This window comes from Orycteropus afer, unplaced genomic scaffold (genome assembly GCF_000298275.1).
Source record: "Orycteropus afer afer isolate SDZICR_OR568_19922 unplaced genomic scaffold, OryAfe1.0 scaffold00048, whole genome shotgun sequence".
Classification (NCBI taxonomy): domain Eukaryota; kingdom Metazoa; phylum Chordata; class Mammalia; order Tubulidentata; family Orycteropodidae; genus Orycteropus; species Orycteropus afer.
Window position 1 is genome coordinate 10927350 of NW_006921635.1, and position 16333 is coordinate 10943682.

Consider the following 16333-nt stretch of genomic DNA (forward strand, 5'->3'; position numbering starts at 1 on the left):
TCTCTCCATAAAAGAAAAACAAAAAAAACACCAAACTCACTGCCATTGAATTGGATCCAACTCATAGCGACCTCTCCTTGGGTTTCCGAGGTGGTATCACTACGGAAGTAGATTGCCCAACCTTCTTTCCAAGGAGTGACTGGTGGGTTTGAACCGCCAGCCTTCTGGTTAGCAGTCAAGTGCCTTAGGCACTATGCTACCAGAACTCCATAAAAGAAAACTCTACCCGTTAGTAGTCACTCTCCATTTCCTCCCAATCCCACCACCTCAGAACAGCCCCTCCTCTTTCTGTCTCTACGCATTTGCCTGTTTTCGAAGTTTCATACAGGTGGGATCATTACAGGTCAGTCAGTCCCTGAGTTACAAGTTCCTTACTGTGTCTTTAAGAATTTGTAGGCCAGTTGGAACAAGTGCATATGGTTCATATTTAGCCCTACTTTAGTGCAGGAAACAGAAGCTCTGGTAGCACAATGCCTGTCATTTGACTGCTAACTAGAAGGTCGGTGGTTCAAACCCACCAGCTGCTCCACAGAAGGAAGATTGGATAATCTACTTCTATAAAGATTTACTGCCTCAGAAACCCAACAGGAGTTGCTATGAGTCGGAATCAACTGGATGAGAGTGAGTTTGCTTTTTGTTTGTTTGTTTAGTGCAAGAAAGGAGCTCTGGTGGGGCTGTGGTTAAAGCATTGGGCTGCTAAACAAGAGGTCAGCGGTTCAAACCCAACAGCCAGTCCATGGGAGAAAGATGAGGTAGTCTGCTTCTGTAAAGACTTACAGCCTTGGAGACCCTCTGGGGCAGTTCTGCTCTGTCCTGTAGGGTTGCTGTGAGTCAGAATTGACTCAATGGCGGTGGGTTGAGTTGGGTTTGATTTGGATAGTGCAAGAATAGGCTCAAAGCCATTTCAGTGATTTAAAAGCTGCATGTGCAGCAAGGGAATGTGGTCGTGATGAAGAATTTGTTGAGAGTAGTGGTTGATTCAGTCATTTCAAAATGAGGACAAACTCACATAATTCTAACTTGGTTTCAAAGATGATGGGGGTGCCCAGCTCAAAGATGGGGGTGCCCCACTCAAAGGCGGTGGCTGACTGTGCTGCATCGTGTGGCTCTCCACAGTCATGCCAGTGATCCAGTCTCACGCATCAGGCTCCTGAAGGGGCTCACTACGCCTCTTCTGAGTTGCCCAGAACCCCAGGCCTTCAACTCATAATTTTTCCGGTTCTGGTTACCATGATGAATCACCCAAATTGTAAAAATTCCAGTCTATTCCCATTTTTGCTTAACTGACCATCACAGAACTGGCTCAAAGCCCTGCTCGAAACAGCAAATGGGAGTTGTCTGTAAGTCAGACGTCCCTAACTGGGATACTTGCCTGTATGTGGTCTTTTGCGACTGGTGTCTCTTCGTTTAGCATAATGTTTTCATCATAGCATGTATCAGTGTTTCATTCTTTATGGCTGAATAATATTCCACTGTATGGATATGCCACATTTTGTTCATCCATTCATCAGTTGATAGACATCTGATTGTTTTCATTTTTTGAGCTATTCTGAATAATGCTGCTGTGAACATTCACATACAAGCTTTTGTGTGGACATGCTTTCATTTCCCTTGGGTATATTGGTAGATAAATCCTTCATCCTCTACCCAGCCTGCCAGTATCTACATAGTTTGTCTCTCTCTCTCTGTCTCTCTTCTCAGTCCCTTCAGTTGCCCCCGCCCCCAAACCCCCGTTTCCGGTGAGGCTCTTTGTTCACTTTCCTGTGCTCCCAAAACCCCAGTTTCCGGCAGAGTGCTTTGTTCACCCCTCACTCCCGGGAAGCAGTCCCCCACCCCCACTCCCAGTTTCAGCTTGGATCCTTTGTCCCCATCCTGGGCTTATCTTGTCCCCGCCCTCCCTTGCGTTTAGTTCCTCTTCAACACTTAGGATTGGTTCTTTTGAAATAGGCAAATGACCTCCTACATCAAAACACTACTTAAGCACCCTGCAGAGAAAGGATGGGGCTGATGCTACTCTAAGCCTCAGCCCATCTGCCAGACAGATGATTCAATAAAACTTATTTGCCCAACAATTCACCCTGGTCAAGTTCCTCAGCATTCAACACCTAACATACATACCTAGGAGTGGAATTGCTAACCATATGGTAATTCCATGTTTAACCTTTTCAGCACCTGCCAGACTGCTTTCCAAACCAGCTGCACCATTTTACATCCCTACCAGCAGTACACGAGGGTTCCAGTTTCTCTACATCCTCACCAACCCTTGCTGTTGTCTCTGATTATAGACAACCTTGTGGGTATGACTGGTATCTCACTGAGGTTCTTGTTTGCATTTCTTTGATGGCTCATGTTGAAAGCCTTGTCATGCACTTACTGGGCATTGGTATTTCTCGTTGGGAGACATGTCTACTCAGATCCTCTGCCCGTTTTTTAACTGGGTTATTTGTGGTCTTATTTATTGAGTTGTAAGAGTGTGTATGTGCTAGTTGTCAGTCCCTTGTTAAGTAAATGAAGTTACCAATCCTTTGTTAGATAAATGATTGCGAATACCTTCTCACATTCTGTGGGTTGTTTTTTTTTTCCTTCCTTCTTGATGGTGTCATTTGGAATAGAGTTTTTAATTTCAATGAAGTCCAATTTATCTATTTTTTTCTTTTGTTTGTACTTTTGATGTTATAGCTAAGAAACCATTTCTTCACCTAAGGTCACACAGATTTTTTTCCTATGTTTTCTTCAAAGAGTTTTATAGTTTTAGTGAGGTCACTGTTCGATAAAGTGTTAATTTCAGTATATGGTGTGAGGTCAGGGTCCAACCTTAATCTTTTGCAGGTGGAAAACCAGTTGTCCTAGCACCATTTGCTGAAAAAACTAGTCTTTCTTCTTTGAATTCTCTTGGCATCCTTGTCAGAAATCATTTGACTGTAAATTTGAGGGTTTATTTTAGACTCTCAATTCTATGAATCTAAATGTCCATCTTTACGGCAGTATATCACTATTTTGATGATCCAGCTTTTTAATCCATTATCTCACCCTTTACACTAAGTAAGGCAAAGTAAGGTTCCCAGTATCAGGCATGTTTTACACCACGTATGAAGGCAAAAAGCTTGTGTTGGAGTCTGCCTGTGCTAAGTGGGCAGCCGGGTTCCAATCTGGGGTCATGTTCCTTATTATTTCCAGTATTACATATGTTTTCATCATTTCCACAGACAGGATCATAGGGCTGGCTTGTTGTGGGTCATGGAGGTCTAGCAGAGATTTTTAACTCCTCCACGTGCTGGCCCAGCTGAGCGAGCAGGTCTAGAAAGGTTCAGTGACTGGTTCTGGGGGATTTGCTACTCTGGCCATACTGATTTTAGGAGCAGTAGATAGAGAACACTAAACCTCAGAGCTGCAGTTTCAAAATACAGAGACCTGTAAGCTTAGCCTAGTTGGATTAAACTGGGCCATTTTCCTGGAAGATACATGTTTTTCCAAGAGCTCTGTTTGAAATGAGTCATTTTCAGAAAACCCTCCTTGGTGCCGTGCAGATAAAGCTATTGATTTGACATATGGGTTATATTTAAAATCCTCTTTAATAACCCAGGTTCAATGAAACCAAAAGGATTGGATATTGATTTCTTTTTTAAAAAATACTAGTTATCTTGATTAATTAGGTCATAGAAAGGCCTACATTTTAATACCTTATTGCATGTTCTCTTTGTTTTCTGGATAGAAATATAGCTGGAGGTCAGGTCCTTCTTAATGAAACTCCCACACCGGAGTCTGAATCGGCTTTAGCTTTGCCATCAAATGCAGCCTACCTGTTTGTCATACGGGACTATTTAAAATCCAAACCAAAGCACGCCCTGAGATGTGACCCCCAGTTAAGGAGTCTGGGAGTGTAGTCCTTGCCCTGACAAACAGAAAGTTGCGGGGCGCTCACAGCACGCTCCTGCTGTTAGACAGCGAGGGAGTGTGTCGTCAGTGTTGTGTTTGCTCCATCTGCAAGTGTTACACTGAGTTACTCAGCTCTCTTAGCACACGACCAACCAGAGCGTGCCTCCCTCTCGGTTCCAGCACGTTTTCCTGCCCATCAGATGCTGTTCCTCTGCTGGAGTCTTTGGAAGGTTCTGGTGTCTTTTGTTTTAATTGGCAGGCTAGAGCTGACTCCTATGGTGCGGTTTTCATTAGAGAGGCTGGAGACAGGGGAGGGGAGTGTTGGGACCGTCCTCCAAGCCCAACCATGAATATTTAACATAATACAATTACAGCTCTCGGACCAATTATTTTTCTTTGCAGCAGGCAAAGTTGATGAAATACACACTAGATAGGGATTCACAATATCAACCGTTGGCTCCTCTTTGTCCCTGGAATCAGTCAACTTGGCAGGTCTGGGTGCCCGTTTGCCGGCTACCTGTTCCCCAGCATCGAGCATTGATTTGAGTGCTGAGGTGACAGGCTTTGCCAAGGTACGCTGCACTGCAAGGAGGGGTGCCACGGTCAGATGTGCCCACAGATATAACTGTTTCTTTACTGTGAACTGAGTGGCTGGTGTGGACTTCGCCTGCTCCATGTTTCTGCCATTTCCGCCTGGCGACAAGAAACCAGAGTGCTGCCCCTCTGAGGAATGTCCCAGAAACGCTTTCTCTTTTCGTGTGGAGAAGAGTTCCCAGTCTGTTTGGGCCCGTTTTGTTTTCCTTGGTGACACCGAATCCCGTCCTGAACCGGCCTGCCGCATCTTTTGCTGCATTTGTTTGTTTTGTTTGCAGCCACCATGCTGGTATCTAAATACAATAGGAAAACAGATGGCAAACTTTGAACTTCTGGACCAAATTTGTGTTTGCCTTTGTCTCCTTAACAGCCAAACTGTAAATTGTGGCCTATAAATATTCAACAGAGGGCCTCGTTATGAAAATCACCATGGCAGAGTCAACCCTTAATAATCGAATATGCACTGAAAAGTAAGCGGGCTGCAAATTTCTCTTCTCCCGCAGCCTTTCCAAGTTCCCGTTAGTAAGCAGGGCAGTTAGAGCCTGGAGGTGGAGTGACATTCCCATAGCACTGCTGCTTCTGCCCTCTCTTGCCCAAATGTCCGTTCTCTCACCCTCCCTGCCCAGACACCGCCTGTGATGCTGCCAGAGCGAGACCTCTGTTTTCAGAGTTGACCTCATGCTCTCTCTCTCCGGGGTGGGGGGTGGACAGTCCACGGCAGGTGAGCCCGGCAGTCCCACGGCTCAGCAGGAAGCGCTGCTGGAGCTCTCCTGTCTCTTAAGACCCCATACTTTGGTAACTGGTTTTTATCTTTACCTAAGTGGTTATAAAAAGAGCTCTGGTGGTGCACTGGTTAAGGCATTTGGCTGCTAACCAAAAGTTCAGTGGTTGGAAACCACCAGCCATTCCGCCAAAGAAAGATGGGGCAGTCTGCTTCCATGAAGATTTACAGCCTGGAAGCCCAGTGGGGGTCTCTGTGAGACAGAGTCATCTCCACGGCAGTGATTTGGTTTGGTTTTGGTGAGTATGTGGTGGTGGTAGTGTCGTTAAATCGATTCCTGTTCACGCTGGCCCCATGTGTTGGAGTAGAACCACTCCAGAGGGTCTGGCAGGCTGGGACCTTTTCGAAGCAGACCACCAGGCCTGCCTTCTGAGGGGTCTCTGGGTGCATTCAGACTTTGAAAGTAGATGAATGTATATTACCTTAAAATTATGAAGCAGCGTGCATGGTGAGTGTCTGTAAGGTGTATGGACACTTTAAAGAGTTAACAGTGAATACCTGTCCATCCACCACCCAGGGCCCTGGTGCATCACGAAGGAGTTCTTATCCTTTAAAGATTTAAGGGATACGGCAGTGCCCAGAGGAGACAGAAAAGCACTCCGTTAGCTTCCTCCCTCCTCCCTTACCGTCCCTCTTCTCCAAAGTAACTGCTCTTAACGGTTCATCTTCCTCCAGAATTTCACCATTCAGTTTTTATTTAGACAGGTAACATGCATGTTCAGAACTGACCTCAGAAGCACCAAGAAGCCTAGAGGAAGGTGCCAGCCTTCTGAGCACCCTGCTTCTGGAGTTCCCCAGCTGCCACCTCAGCTGAGCCTGCTTAACAGTGTTCTCTAAGGGTCATCAGAGCGTGCACAGCACAGCGGGCCGGGCTTGCCCCCACGCCTGTCCGTGCTGCGCCCAGGCGCGTGGTGGGAAGCGCAGAGGGCACTGCCTCTGAGCTCACACAGTCCTGCCTCCTCCTCTAACGGCCGCCCTGTTGCACCGTGTGGCTGAGCCGCCATTGCTTTAACTAGAGCTCAGTCAACAGGGCTAGTTGGGAAGTCCACTTCGAGTCATTCAAATTCATGACAACTTAAATGTTGTCTCTGATTTTTCCTGTCAGTCTGATTACTGTTCCTTAGTGGGTAGTGTCTTTTCCTCAGGTAGCTCTTGCAACCTCTCGGTCTTTGTGTTTTCCTGTTTTATTATGATACACTTCGGTGTGTGTTCCTTTTTCTTTTTTCTGGGCAGTGCTCACTGAGTATGACTGTGCATGCCTCTCATTACTTTTGGAAAAGTCTCAGCTCTTCACTGTGAGTGCCTCCTCACCTGTGTTCTCTTCTCTTCTCAGGCTTCCTTTGAACCTAGGCTGAATCCTCCATGGTTCTTAACTCCATTCATACTTTTCATCTCTTTGTGCCCCATTCCGGGTACTTTCTTCAGACTTACCTGATTCACAGACTCTCTTATTTGCCTAGTGGATTTAGTGAATGTCACTTCAGGCAGAATATTTTCATTTATAGACGTTTTATGGCTTTTTCTAAAGCGGGTATCTCAGTATGCCTCTCCCCGCTTTGGGTGGGCCCAAGCCTTGTGCTCCTGCCTCTGCCCTGTGTTGAGACCCATTCCCGTTGGTTCCTGAGATGGGTGCACATGTGTACATAAGCCCTAGATCCATTCCTGGAAGGGGACTAGCTGGGGCAAGCGTGAAATACATTTTTTATTTGAGTGGATATTCACAGATCGCTCCCAAAGTGGGATTGGTGCCCATATGAGGAGCAGGGAAGCACCCATTTCTCCAGGTCTCGTCACCACAGAGCCTATCACAGACTTTTGTCTTTGCCGGGCAGCTGGGTGATCAGTGGTCTGACCTTGTGGTTTTATTTCCTGATCTCTGGTAGCACTAGTGAGCTTGCTGAACATCTCAGTCGTGTTTAAGCGTCATTAGTGTTTCTTTTCTGCAAACTGTGGGAATCTTTCCCTCGTCTCTGTATCAGGTGGTCAGCTCTTACTGTGACTTTGAAGGGATCTGCTGGAAGAAGTTATCCCTCTTTGTCCCATTTTCCCCAGTTTATCATTGGCCTTGACTTTATGATACGAAGTGTGGAGAAAACTGTCACCACTGTCATACACAGTTAGCAGTATTTTCCTCTGGTGTGCATGTTTTAATGCTTAGAAAGGCCTGCGCTACTCTGAGAATGCCATCATTTATTTTGGCATAATGTGTGTGGTAGGATAAGGAGCTCTGGTGACACAGTGGCTAAGGCATTTGACTGCGAACCAGAAGGTTGGCAGTTTAAACCCTCCAGCCATTCCTCAGAAGGAAGAGTGGGCAATCTACTTCCATAAAGATTTACAAACTCAGAAACCCAAAGGGGGTCGCTATGAGTTGGAATCAATTCAATGGCAGTGAGTTTGGGTTTTTTTGGGGGGTAGGGAGTATGTGGTAGAGATCCAAGTTGAAATAATCATCATAGAGGATTTTGCCATTAATTGCAAGTAGGCTATTTCTCTAACTACATTCTTAAAATGAATGGTTGTTTCTATGGGTTTTAGAATATAGATCAGTATATGATTCTGAATGATTACTGAATTCTCTTGGATTGTTATCTTTCACTAATGATAATTTTGTCCACTTCTTTTCGTTTTTTCTCACATTTTTGTCTAATATTTTTCGGAACAGTGTGAAGTAACAGTGGTGATAGTCAACCACTGTTAAGAAATACACCACTCATTCCTAATGAAAACATGGCTAATTTCCTAAGATTTCCTCTCAGCATCCTGGAGACAATGTTTGGCTGGGTGTTCTCTGTGACAGTGGTCAGGTGAGCTGTGTTACATTGCCTAGTGAGATTCTGTGGGTCGGTGGCTGGGCACCCTGTTGGCTGACACGTGATTCCAGTCTCAGCACTGATGCTGATCTCTGGTTTCTCTTACTGTCCTCTCTCTTGCAGGGTTTGGTCAGTGGCATGCTAGCTTCCTGTCGGAGTGGGGTGCTGTCCTTGCTCCCCGTGCTGGGGGGCGGTTTGCACAGTGTTGGCGTGCGGTTCCTTGATAGCTTCTCTGTCTGTTCTTTGTTGTTTGGATTTTCTGCCTCCTAGAAAGCCATTTATTTCATCTAAGCTTTCAAATTTGGAGATTTAAAATACTCGGGAGAAAGGAAATGGGGTCCTTATAGATTGCCTTTGTTTTTCAGGCCAGTTTTACCAACGCTTCAGAGCTGTATTCTTTCTCTTTGTAAGGGATGATCTTCATCTAATGTTTTTTGCCCTGATGGCCACCTTTTCTGATAGTGAAATGGTAGCCTCTGTTCCTTGTCATTCCCATGTAGCAAATACTGTTTTACTTCACAATCCTCTTGAAATTCTGCCTGTTAATAGGTGGGCTTGTCCTGTGTGCAGCTATCAACACTATAGACACGTTAGGACTTAACTCTGCCGTCACACGCTGTATCTCTGAGTGTTTCCGACCTCGCTAGAGGACCTGGGGGTTGGCATTGCTGGTCCTCACTGTATTCTGTTTCAACTCTTTGTGAAATGCTTTAAGAATATCCATAGGCAGCTCATTTTGTGTCCCTTGTGTTAATTTAAAATAGTAACTTCCCCTCAGAACATACTAGATTTGTGTGTGCATGCTCACACAACAAGGGAATCCAGGACTTAGGCTGTATTTCAGATTTTAGAGCAAGTTTAATGAATGACCACTGTTGGCTCAGCTCCTCTACTAAATGAGGTCTTTTCAGGGGAATGGTTGTCTCTCCCTTTTTGACCCGCGGCGTAGGGTTGCTGAATTCATCTGTAGTTAGTTTCCCCACGTTCTACTTACGTTCTTGTGGCTTCTTTTTAGAAACTAAGCGTGTTGGTTTTTCTGATGCCTGGGAGAGTTCTGTGGCTGGTGATTCATCCTTAGGTGGCAATTCAGCATATACTTGTGTATAAAAAACAGGTTTTGAACAACATTCGGAATATTACAAGCAAGTAATTATTTCAAGAATTTAAGTAGCTGCCAAGTGTCCACATAATCTCAGGACCTTTGTCACACTTCCCTCTCCCGATTTCAACAAGATGGTGAAGTTAAAGACCTAAAAAGTAAGGGTTTGAATTATAGCTGAGTATAGCTGGTTTACCTTGTGCCCAGAATAGAATTCACTGTTGGCAAAATTCTGGTGCTCAGCAGAAAACTGAGCTTTGAGCCTGCTTCTTAGGCCCGCCCCCATGCGTGTCACAGTGCCAGTCAGAGGCCGGCTTTCTCCAGGCGGGTCATCTGCCCTGGAGCAGATACAGGAGCATCAGGGCAGCTGAGGTCCTGGGTGTGTCTTGTTCCACAGGCCTTTAAGTAGGTTCAGCTTCTCTCAACCGGCTCAGCGCGGTTGCATCGTAGCCCAGGGAAGAAGGTGATGAGGAGGTGCAAGATGGCTGCTAACAAAGGGGGCTGTCTTCTGCTTTCTTAGGAATGCTGTGCACAGACTGGCACCCCTGAGTGGGAAACTGCACCTGCCAGCTCTAATGCATGGCCCTTCTCTCCGCTCACCTAGGGTGAGGATCCATGACCTCCGCACTGACAAAATTCCTCTGTCACTCTCTGCTCACCAACTCGGAGTCTCCTCAGTCCAGATGGATGACTGGAAGATTGTCAGCGGCGGCGAGGAAGGCCTTGTTACCGTGTGGGACTATCGTATGAACCAAAAGCTGTGGGAGGTACATTCCCGGTAAGGTCCTTCCCCGTGAACAGAAGCAGCGCAGGCACACTGGGCACCCACTGCTTCCCATGGCCGACCACATTAATCCTCCTGTTCCTGCCCATTGTCACATCTGTTTTTCAGATGAGGAAGCTGGGGCTCAGAGAAACGGCCAGCTAGTCACTGGTGATGCCGTTTCTCTGAGAACAGAACTAACTCCTCCCCGACGCTGTTCTGGTTAGTTTTTGCATTCCCCCATAATTCAGGTGGAAAGGATAACTCAGAAATGAAGGAAGCCAGCTAAAGCCCACAGTGGGACTCCCTGAGATCCAGGGGGCAGCGGCAGGCGCCCGGGAGAGTCGGCCCGGCCCACTGTCCTCAACGCCTGAGTCATGACGAGCACACTGAGCAGTGTATGTTCACTTCTTGGACTTAAACTGTTTGGAAGGGCACTTTAGGCCTGAATACTTTCAGCCTTAACTTTTTTGATATTACAGTTAAAGTCATCCTTAGTTAATAGCTGTCAGCTATTATTGCAACCACAGGCTGATGGCTTCAGGGACACAGGCATGCCCAGGGTTACTTTAATGTTACATAAATTTGCCCTCACTCTGAAATGACTGAGCCATCCCCTACTTTCAACAGACTCTTCACCACAGTCACCGTCCCTTAGTGCACTGGACCTGCAGCTTTTAAATCTTCGAAAAGGCTTGGAGCCTTTACTTTCACTAAAACCAAACTCGCTGCCCTTGAGTTGATTCTGACTCACAGCAGCAACTCCATAGCGTTTCCAACTCTGTCGGTCGTTATGGCAACAGACTGGCTCATCTTCTGCAGAGTGGCTGGTGGGTTTGAACCATTGAACTTTTGATTAGCAGCCAAATGCCTTAACCACTGCCCACTTGAACACCTTTTTCTTGTTCTAAAAGCTAAATAAGAACCACATACATCTGTTCCAAATGACCTCCACATTGTTGAAGAGACTGTTAGGACAGGATAGCCTGGACCTGCCCGGAAAGAGAAGGATATGCTAAATGCTAACAGAGCCGAATGGGGGATCTTTCCCTCCAGGCTGCCATCACAGGCAGGCAGCCTTGGCCGGTGCTGACCGGAGCAACTTACCTTCCCTCGGCCAAGGAGCAGGTCTCTCTCCACCCCTCCTACATACACCTGGAACCAAGGGGAAACAGTGGGTTTCTTCTTCGGAGGGCACTGTTGGCCAGTGCTGCGGCCAGCCGCTCTTCTCAGCTGGACCTCAGGGTCTAGAGCCTCCTGTGAGGGCCGCTCTGCCTGGCTGTGTCTCACTGTGCACCTTCCTCACTCAGCAGATACTCTGGTAGTGTAATGCCTAGGGCATTTGACTGCTAACCAGGTTTGCAGTTCAAACCCACCAGCCACTCCTCGGAAGACTGGGCAATCTACTTCCGTAGTGATGTTGTTGTTGTTATGTGCCGTCGAGTCGGCCCCGACTCATAGCGACCCCTCCTTGGGTTTCCGAGGCAGTATCGCTACGGAAGTAGGATTGCCCAACCTTCCTTCCGAGGAGTGGCTGGTGATACTGCCTCAGAAACCCAAGGAGGGGTGGCTGTGAGCAGCCTTCCTAGGCCTGCCTTCTATGCAGTGAGCTTGGTTTGGGCTTTTGGCTGGTTTCTGGGGTGATGCACGGAGTTACCACCAGGTGGCGCCAGAAGGCAATTAACTCTCCAGTGTTGGTTCCCCCTGCTATGTGAAAGTGGTGGTTCCTGGGAAACCTTTCATGTGCTGAAAATGGTGTGGAGAAGCAGCAGCTACGTTATATGGGAAACACTGCGTATTCCCTGACCCAAAAAATAACCTACAAAATCATACCAGATAATGCACACACACGGTTCCCAGCTGTGGCAGCTTGATGCCACGTGTCGCTCCCAGACAAGGAGCAGGGCAATGACGCGCTCTCTCACTGCTGAGGGTGCCTGCTGCCTTTTTGAAAAACACACGCGAATTTTACATCATTTTTTGTAGAAGTCAGCATCCTCTTTGGGTTTCTTTGGTTGGCGAGAACAGGTACAAATGCAGGTCTTTTGTAAAAGCAGACTGGGTTAAAGCGCCGGCTCAGCCCCCGGAGCTGCCTGGGCCCGCCCCAGCGTCGGCCTCCCTCCACACCTACAGCTGCACACCCGCGCCGGCCGCAGCGTCTCCCTCAGGAGGCCAGTCTGCACCACACAGAGGCTACTAAGGCAAAGGCCTGGCTTCTCTCTGCACCAGGCTGCCCTCCCGTTTCCTCTTCCGCGCTCCGGCCCAGTCGCATCACTGTCCTCCCCCATCTTTTCAGCGCGCCCTCCCTTTGCCCTCCTCTCCTTCCGGTGGGGGTTCCGTTAGCCACCCTCTCTGTTGCTGTAGAAACGCTGCCCGTTGGTAGAGGGGACGGAGCTGACCGGCCTCGGTCATGCGGAGCCTCCTTGATGGCAGGCACCTGTCTGAGCTGCAGCTCTGGCTCCAGGCTGTGAACAGAGCAGGATGCACAGGGCGAGGGTCACTGAGAACGTCACCACGTGGATTTAGTCTTCAGGGCCATGGTTTCCCAAAGTGCTGTCACTTACAGCTCTGAGTTCAGCACTGCAGGGGCTTTTACTGACCACTGACGCCCCCTGCAGGCGGAGACTCTGGCTCTGAGAGCTGCAGTGACTTGGCCAAAGCCCTCCAGCCCGCGAGGCAGAGGCGGGTGTCCTGCCCCACGTGGTGCCGAGTTGGCTCGAGTGTGTCTTCTATAAGACACACCCAGAGGCTGGGGCATCGGCCGCAGCATCCTGCCTTTCGTAGGTTAGGTGCCAGGGGAGGTCTCAGGCCAGGCAGGTCTGAGATGCCGTCCCTGTGGCCCCCACTCCCTGGGACTGCATCAGATGCCTTCCATGTCAGTGGGACCCACCTTTGTGTTCCAGGCACCCTGTTCGTCACATAGCCTTCAACAGCCACAGCCTCATCACAGCCAACGTGCCCTACGAGAGGGTGGTGCGCAACGCTGACCTGGACAGCTTCACCACACACAGGAGGTCAGCTGGCTGCTTGGGGTGGGGCTGGGTTTGCAGTGTCTAGAGAAAACAAGCCTACTGGGTTTTTTCCATAGCCAGCTCCATGCCACAGAGTCCCTGGCGGGACATAGCTTCAGGCATGGCGACTCCCCCTGTAGGAAGTTGGGAACGTGTCTGACGCCACGGGGGTGAGATCCATGTGGGATCCCTGTTTGAAGCCCTACTCCCACAGCTGCTCACAGCTTCTGCAGGACAGCTTTGTGGGAGGTACCACTCCTGTCTGGATTTGACAGAGGGAGGGGGCTGCATCTGAGGGGCGATGAGCCCTCCTTGGGGCTGACGTTCTCTCTTCGAGGGGCCCCCCCAATGTCCCCTCCCTGCACCTCACACGCTCCATCAGACTTGTCCCTTTGCCTGTCTTCCCTCGTTCCTCGAGTCCTGACACTTTGGAGTCTGACACGTTGGGGGCGCACAGCACACATTTGTTGAAGTGAGTTGCCATCCTGGCTGAAGGGTAGCCGTGGCCGGTGTCCTCTCTGCCATGTCCTCTCTGCTCTCTCCAGGCACCGGGGGCTGATCCATGCCTACGAGTTTGCAGTGAACCAGCTGGCCTTCCAGAGCTCCCTGCCTATCTGCCGCTCAGCCTACGACACCATGGCCAGCTACAACTATGACCTGGCACTCACTTTCCCCTATGATAGTGTGAGGGAGTGACCTCAGGCAGCAGCAGGGAGGAGAGCCAGTTTCGTGAAGTCTGGGCACTGGGCTTAAGTGTTGGGGGGAAGGAAGCAGCCCCGAGGTGCACTGGGGTGACACCACTTCTTCCTGCCTCGTTCATCCCCAGTGCCAGGCCCTTCTTCTCTAGTCGGCGCTGAAGGTGGGATCTTCACCGTGTCTCTTCTTAACTCTGTGCTCTCTGCACCCCCATTTCTGCTCACAGATGACTTCAGATGTCTGTCTCCTTCCTCCCACACCCCCACATGGGACATCTTCTCCCGGGGCGGTCTTAGGGAATGACAGGAACACCATCCCACACAAGCCAGTGCTCACTCCCAGGTGCCCTGTAGGTCTCCCATGTCATCCTCAGATATGGCAGACTCATCCTCGCCCTGCTGGCCCGTGGATGGGCTGCGCCTGCAGGACCCCAGCCTCACCCTGTCTGATCATTGGCTCTCAGCACAGCTCTTCAGTCATGGTGGCCTCTCGGCCCCCCACCCCCGGTGAATCTGCCAGAGCAGTACTCTTTCTTTACAGCATTTCCTATGGTTCATAATTATAAATTTATACGGTTACGTCACCAATGACTCCTTCACTCTTGTGTGTCTGTAAGATGCGATACTTTTCAAATACTCACTGAGTAATCCTCCATCCTCCACAAGGAAGGGACAGTGATTCTGCAGTAGAGGGCGAGTTACAGGATAGACCATTACCTTCAACCACTCAGATAGAGCAGGGCGACACGAGAGGACGGCTCACCTTGATAACCAGCCTCCACCTCCTGAGCACAAGCCCAGTCCTCACGTGACTGCTATGAAGCTGTGGCTGCCGCTTCATCTCACAGCCCTTCAGAGTCCCAAAGCAGAAACCCAGGGACCACCACAACCAACCCATCCTCAGAGTGGGTGGGCAACAGATCGTTCAAAACCTCGGGGATCCGGAGGCCTTGCCTCTGTACGTAAGTAACAAGCATGGGGCCCTAGATGTTTAGGATGTAGTCCCTTCTCAAATACCTGTAGACCATTCACAGGTAACCAGGTAGAAAGGCTCAGATGTCACAGATGCTGAAGCCATGCAGCCAAACCCCGTGACCCCCAACCCCGTAAAGTCAGAAATCAACACAAAGCCAACCCCAACAGGAAGCATTCACCTGCAAATGCAAAACGTGTCTGAAGTAAATTGGTCTTAAAAAGGGAGAAGAGACGAACGGTGAACAGCCCCCAACCCCAGTGACTGTGAGCGGACAGACGCCTGAGTATCAAGACTTGGGTTTGGCCAGAACGAGATGAGAGAGCAGTTACATCCTTAACAGGATCTAAGACAAAAGACCTGAGCCGTCCCTCAGAAAGCTGAAGACAGCCAAGGATAAGGCCACATACCAGTGACAGAAAATGATAACTAAAAAAGATGCAAGGGACCATCAGAAACAAAGACAACTAGGGATACGGAATAAGGGCTTTCAGTGTGGGCATCGCTTGCCCACCCGGATCCAAGAGAAAAGCTAAGCTGGGCCACGCTGGCTGGTACTCAGAGGCCCAGAACTGGGACTTGGGAAAATCTCAGAATGGTTTTCAGGTGGCTTGAGCTATAAAAAGGGCCACTTACCCAACCAGGAGGAGGAGCTCTGGTGGCACAGTGCCTAAGGCATTTGACTGCTAACCAGAAGGTTGGTGGTTCAAACCCACCAGCCACTCTGCAGAAGGAAGACAGGGCAATCTACTTCTGTAAAGATCAACCACCTTGGAAACTCAACGAGGGTCGCTCGGAGTTAGAATTGACTTTTATCGTGGATTTGGTTTTTTGGTGTCCAACTAGAAAGGAAAACAGGGCAGATGGAGAGCCGCCCAGGTAAAATGCCATCTCAGCACACAGAACACGCTTTATCTCAGACAGCCTTCCTGCGACAGTCGGCTGGTCTGGACAGGCTTCAGTTACCACTCAGCCAAAGGAGTTCGAATATGAAGCCGTCTTCAGTGAGCAAATGGGACACTGTGCTTCCTCTCACTGTCCTGGTGGCCTGACCCACTCGTGACCTCGTTTCGTAAAGCTGTCATCCAGCCTCTGCACTCACTGTCACAGCCCTGCCCCTGGACTGCTGACTGACACGGTTTTGTCTTCTCAAGAAGCAGCCCCTTGCCACCTCGAGCTCACATTTCCTAGCTCTGTGGCAATTTCAGATGATTGAAGGACTTACAAGAAGGTAGGCCCAGGAACCTTGACCAAAATTAACACACACCAGAATCTCAAACTGTTGTTACTCACTGCTAACAGCTGGACCCTGTAAAAATGTTACCAGCACAGGCTTTTTCCCAGCCAGATTAGAACACATCTGCCATTCGTGACAGCTTGCTGGGGTTCTGCGGAGGACCACGTGTTGGACCCAAACTTGGAGCTTCAAGCCCGCCAGCCCAAACCAGTGTTTGCTGCTATTCCCTTGGCATCCAGGGACCACGTACCCTGATGGGAAAGGACACCCATTCCCTCAGAACCAGTGTTTACCCCATACTTAGAGATGGTCCGTGTACATCCCCACCTCCCGATAGCCAGCTTACCTTCAAACCTGCTGGCTGACAGAGCATCTTCGCAAGTTGTAACAGCATTTTCAGCAGCTCTGTCTTCCCTCCTCCAGCTCTCCTGCGTCTCATACCCTTCCACCCACAATCTCTCCTTAAGACAGAACAGATTCAGACATGCCAC

At 49.1% G+C, this 16333-nt stretch overlaps 1 protein-coding gene across 1 annotated transcript in view; it reads left to right on the top strand.

Moving 5' to 3' along the window:
• The window catches only part of FBXW8 (F-box and WD repeat domain containing 8), a 162403-nt gene extending 148770 nt beyond the window's left edge, over positions 1 to 13633 (top strand). The window contains exons 9-11 of the mRNA XM_007938281.2: positions 9768 to 9941; positions 12830 to 12940; positions 13483 to 13633. Coding sequence (XP_007936472.1) covers positions 9768 to 9941; positions 12830 to 12940; positions 13483 to 13633 — 436 coding nt within the window. The remainder of the gene's footprint in view (positions 1 to 9767; positions 9942 to 12829; positions 12941 to 13482) is intronic.
• The last annotated feature ends 2700 nt before the right edge of the window (positions 13634 to 16333 follow it).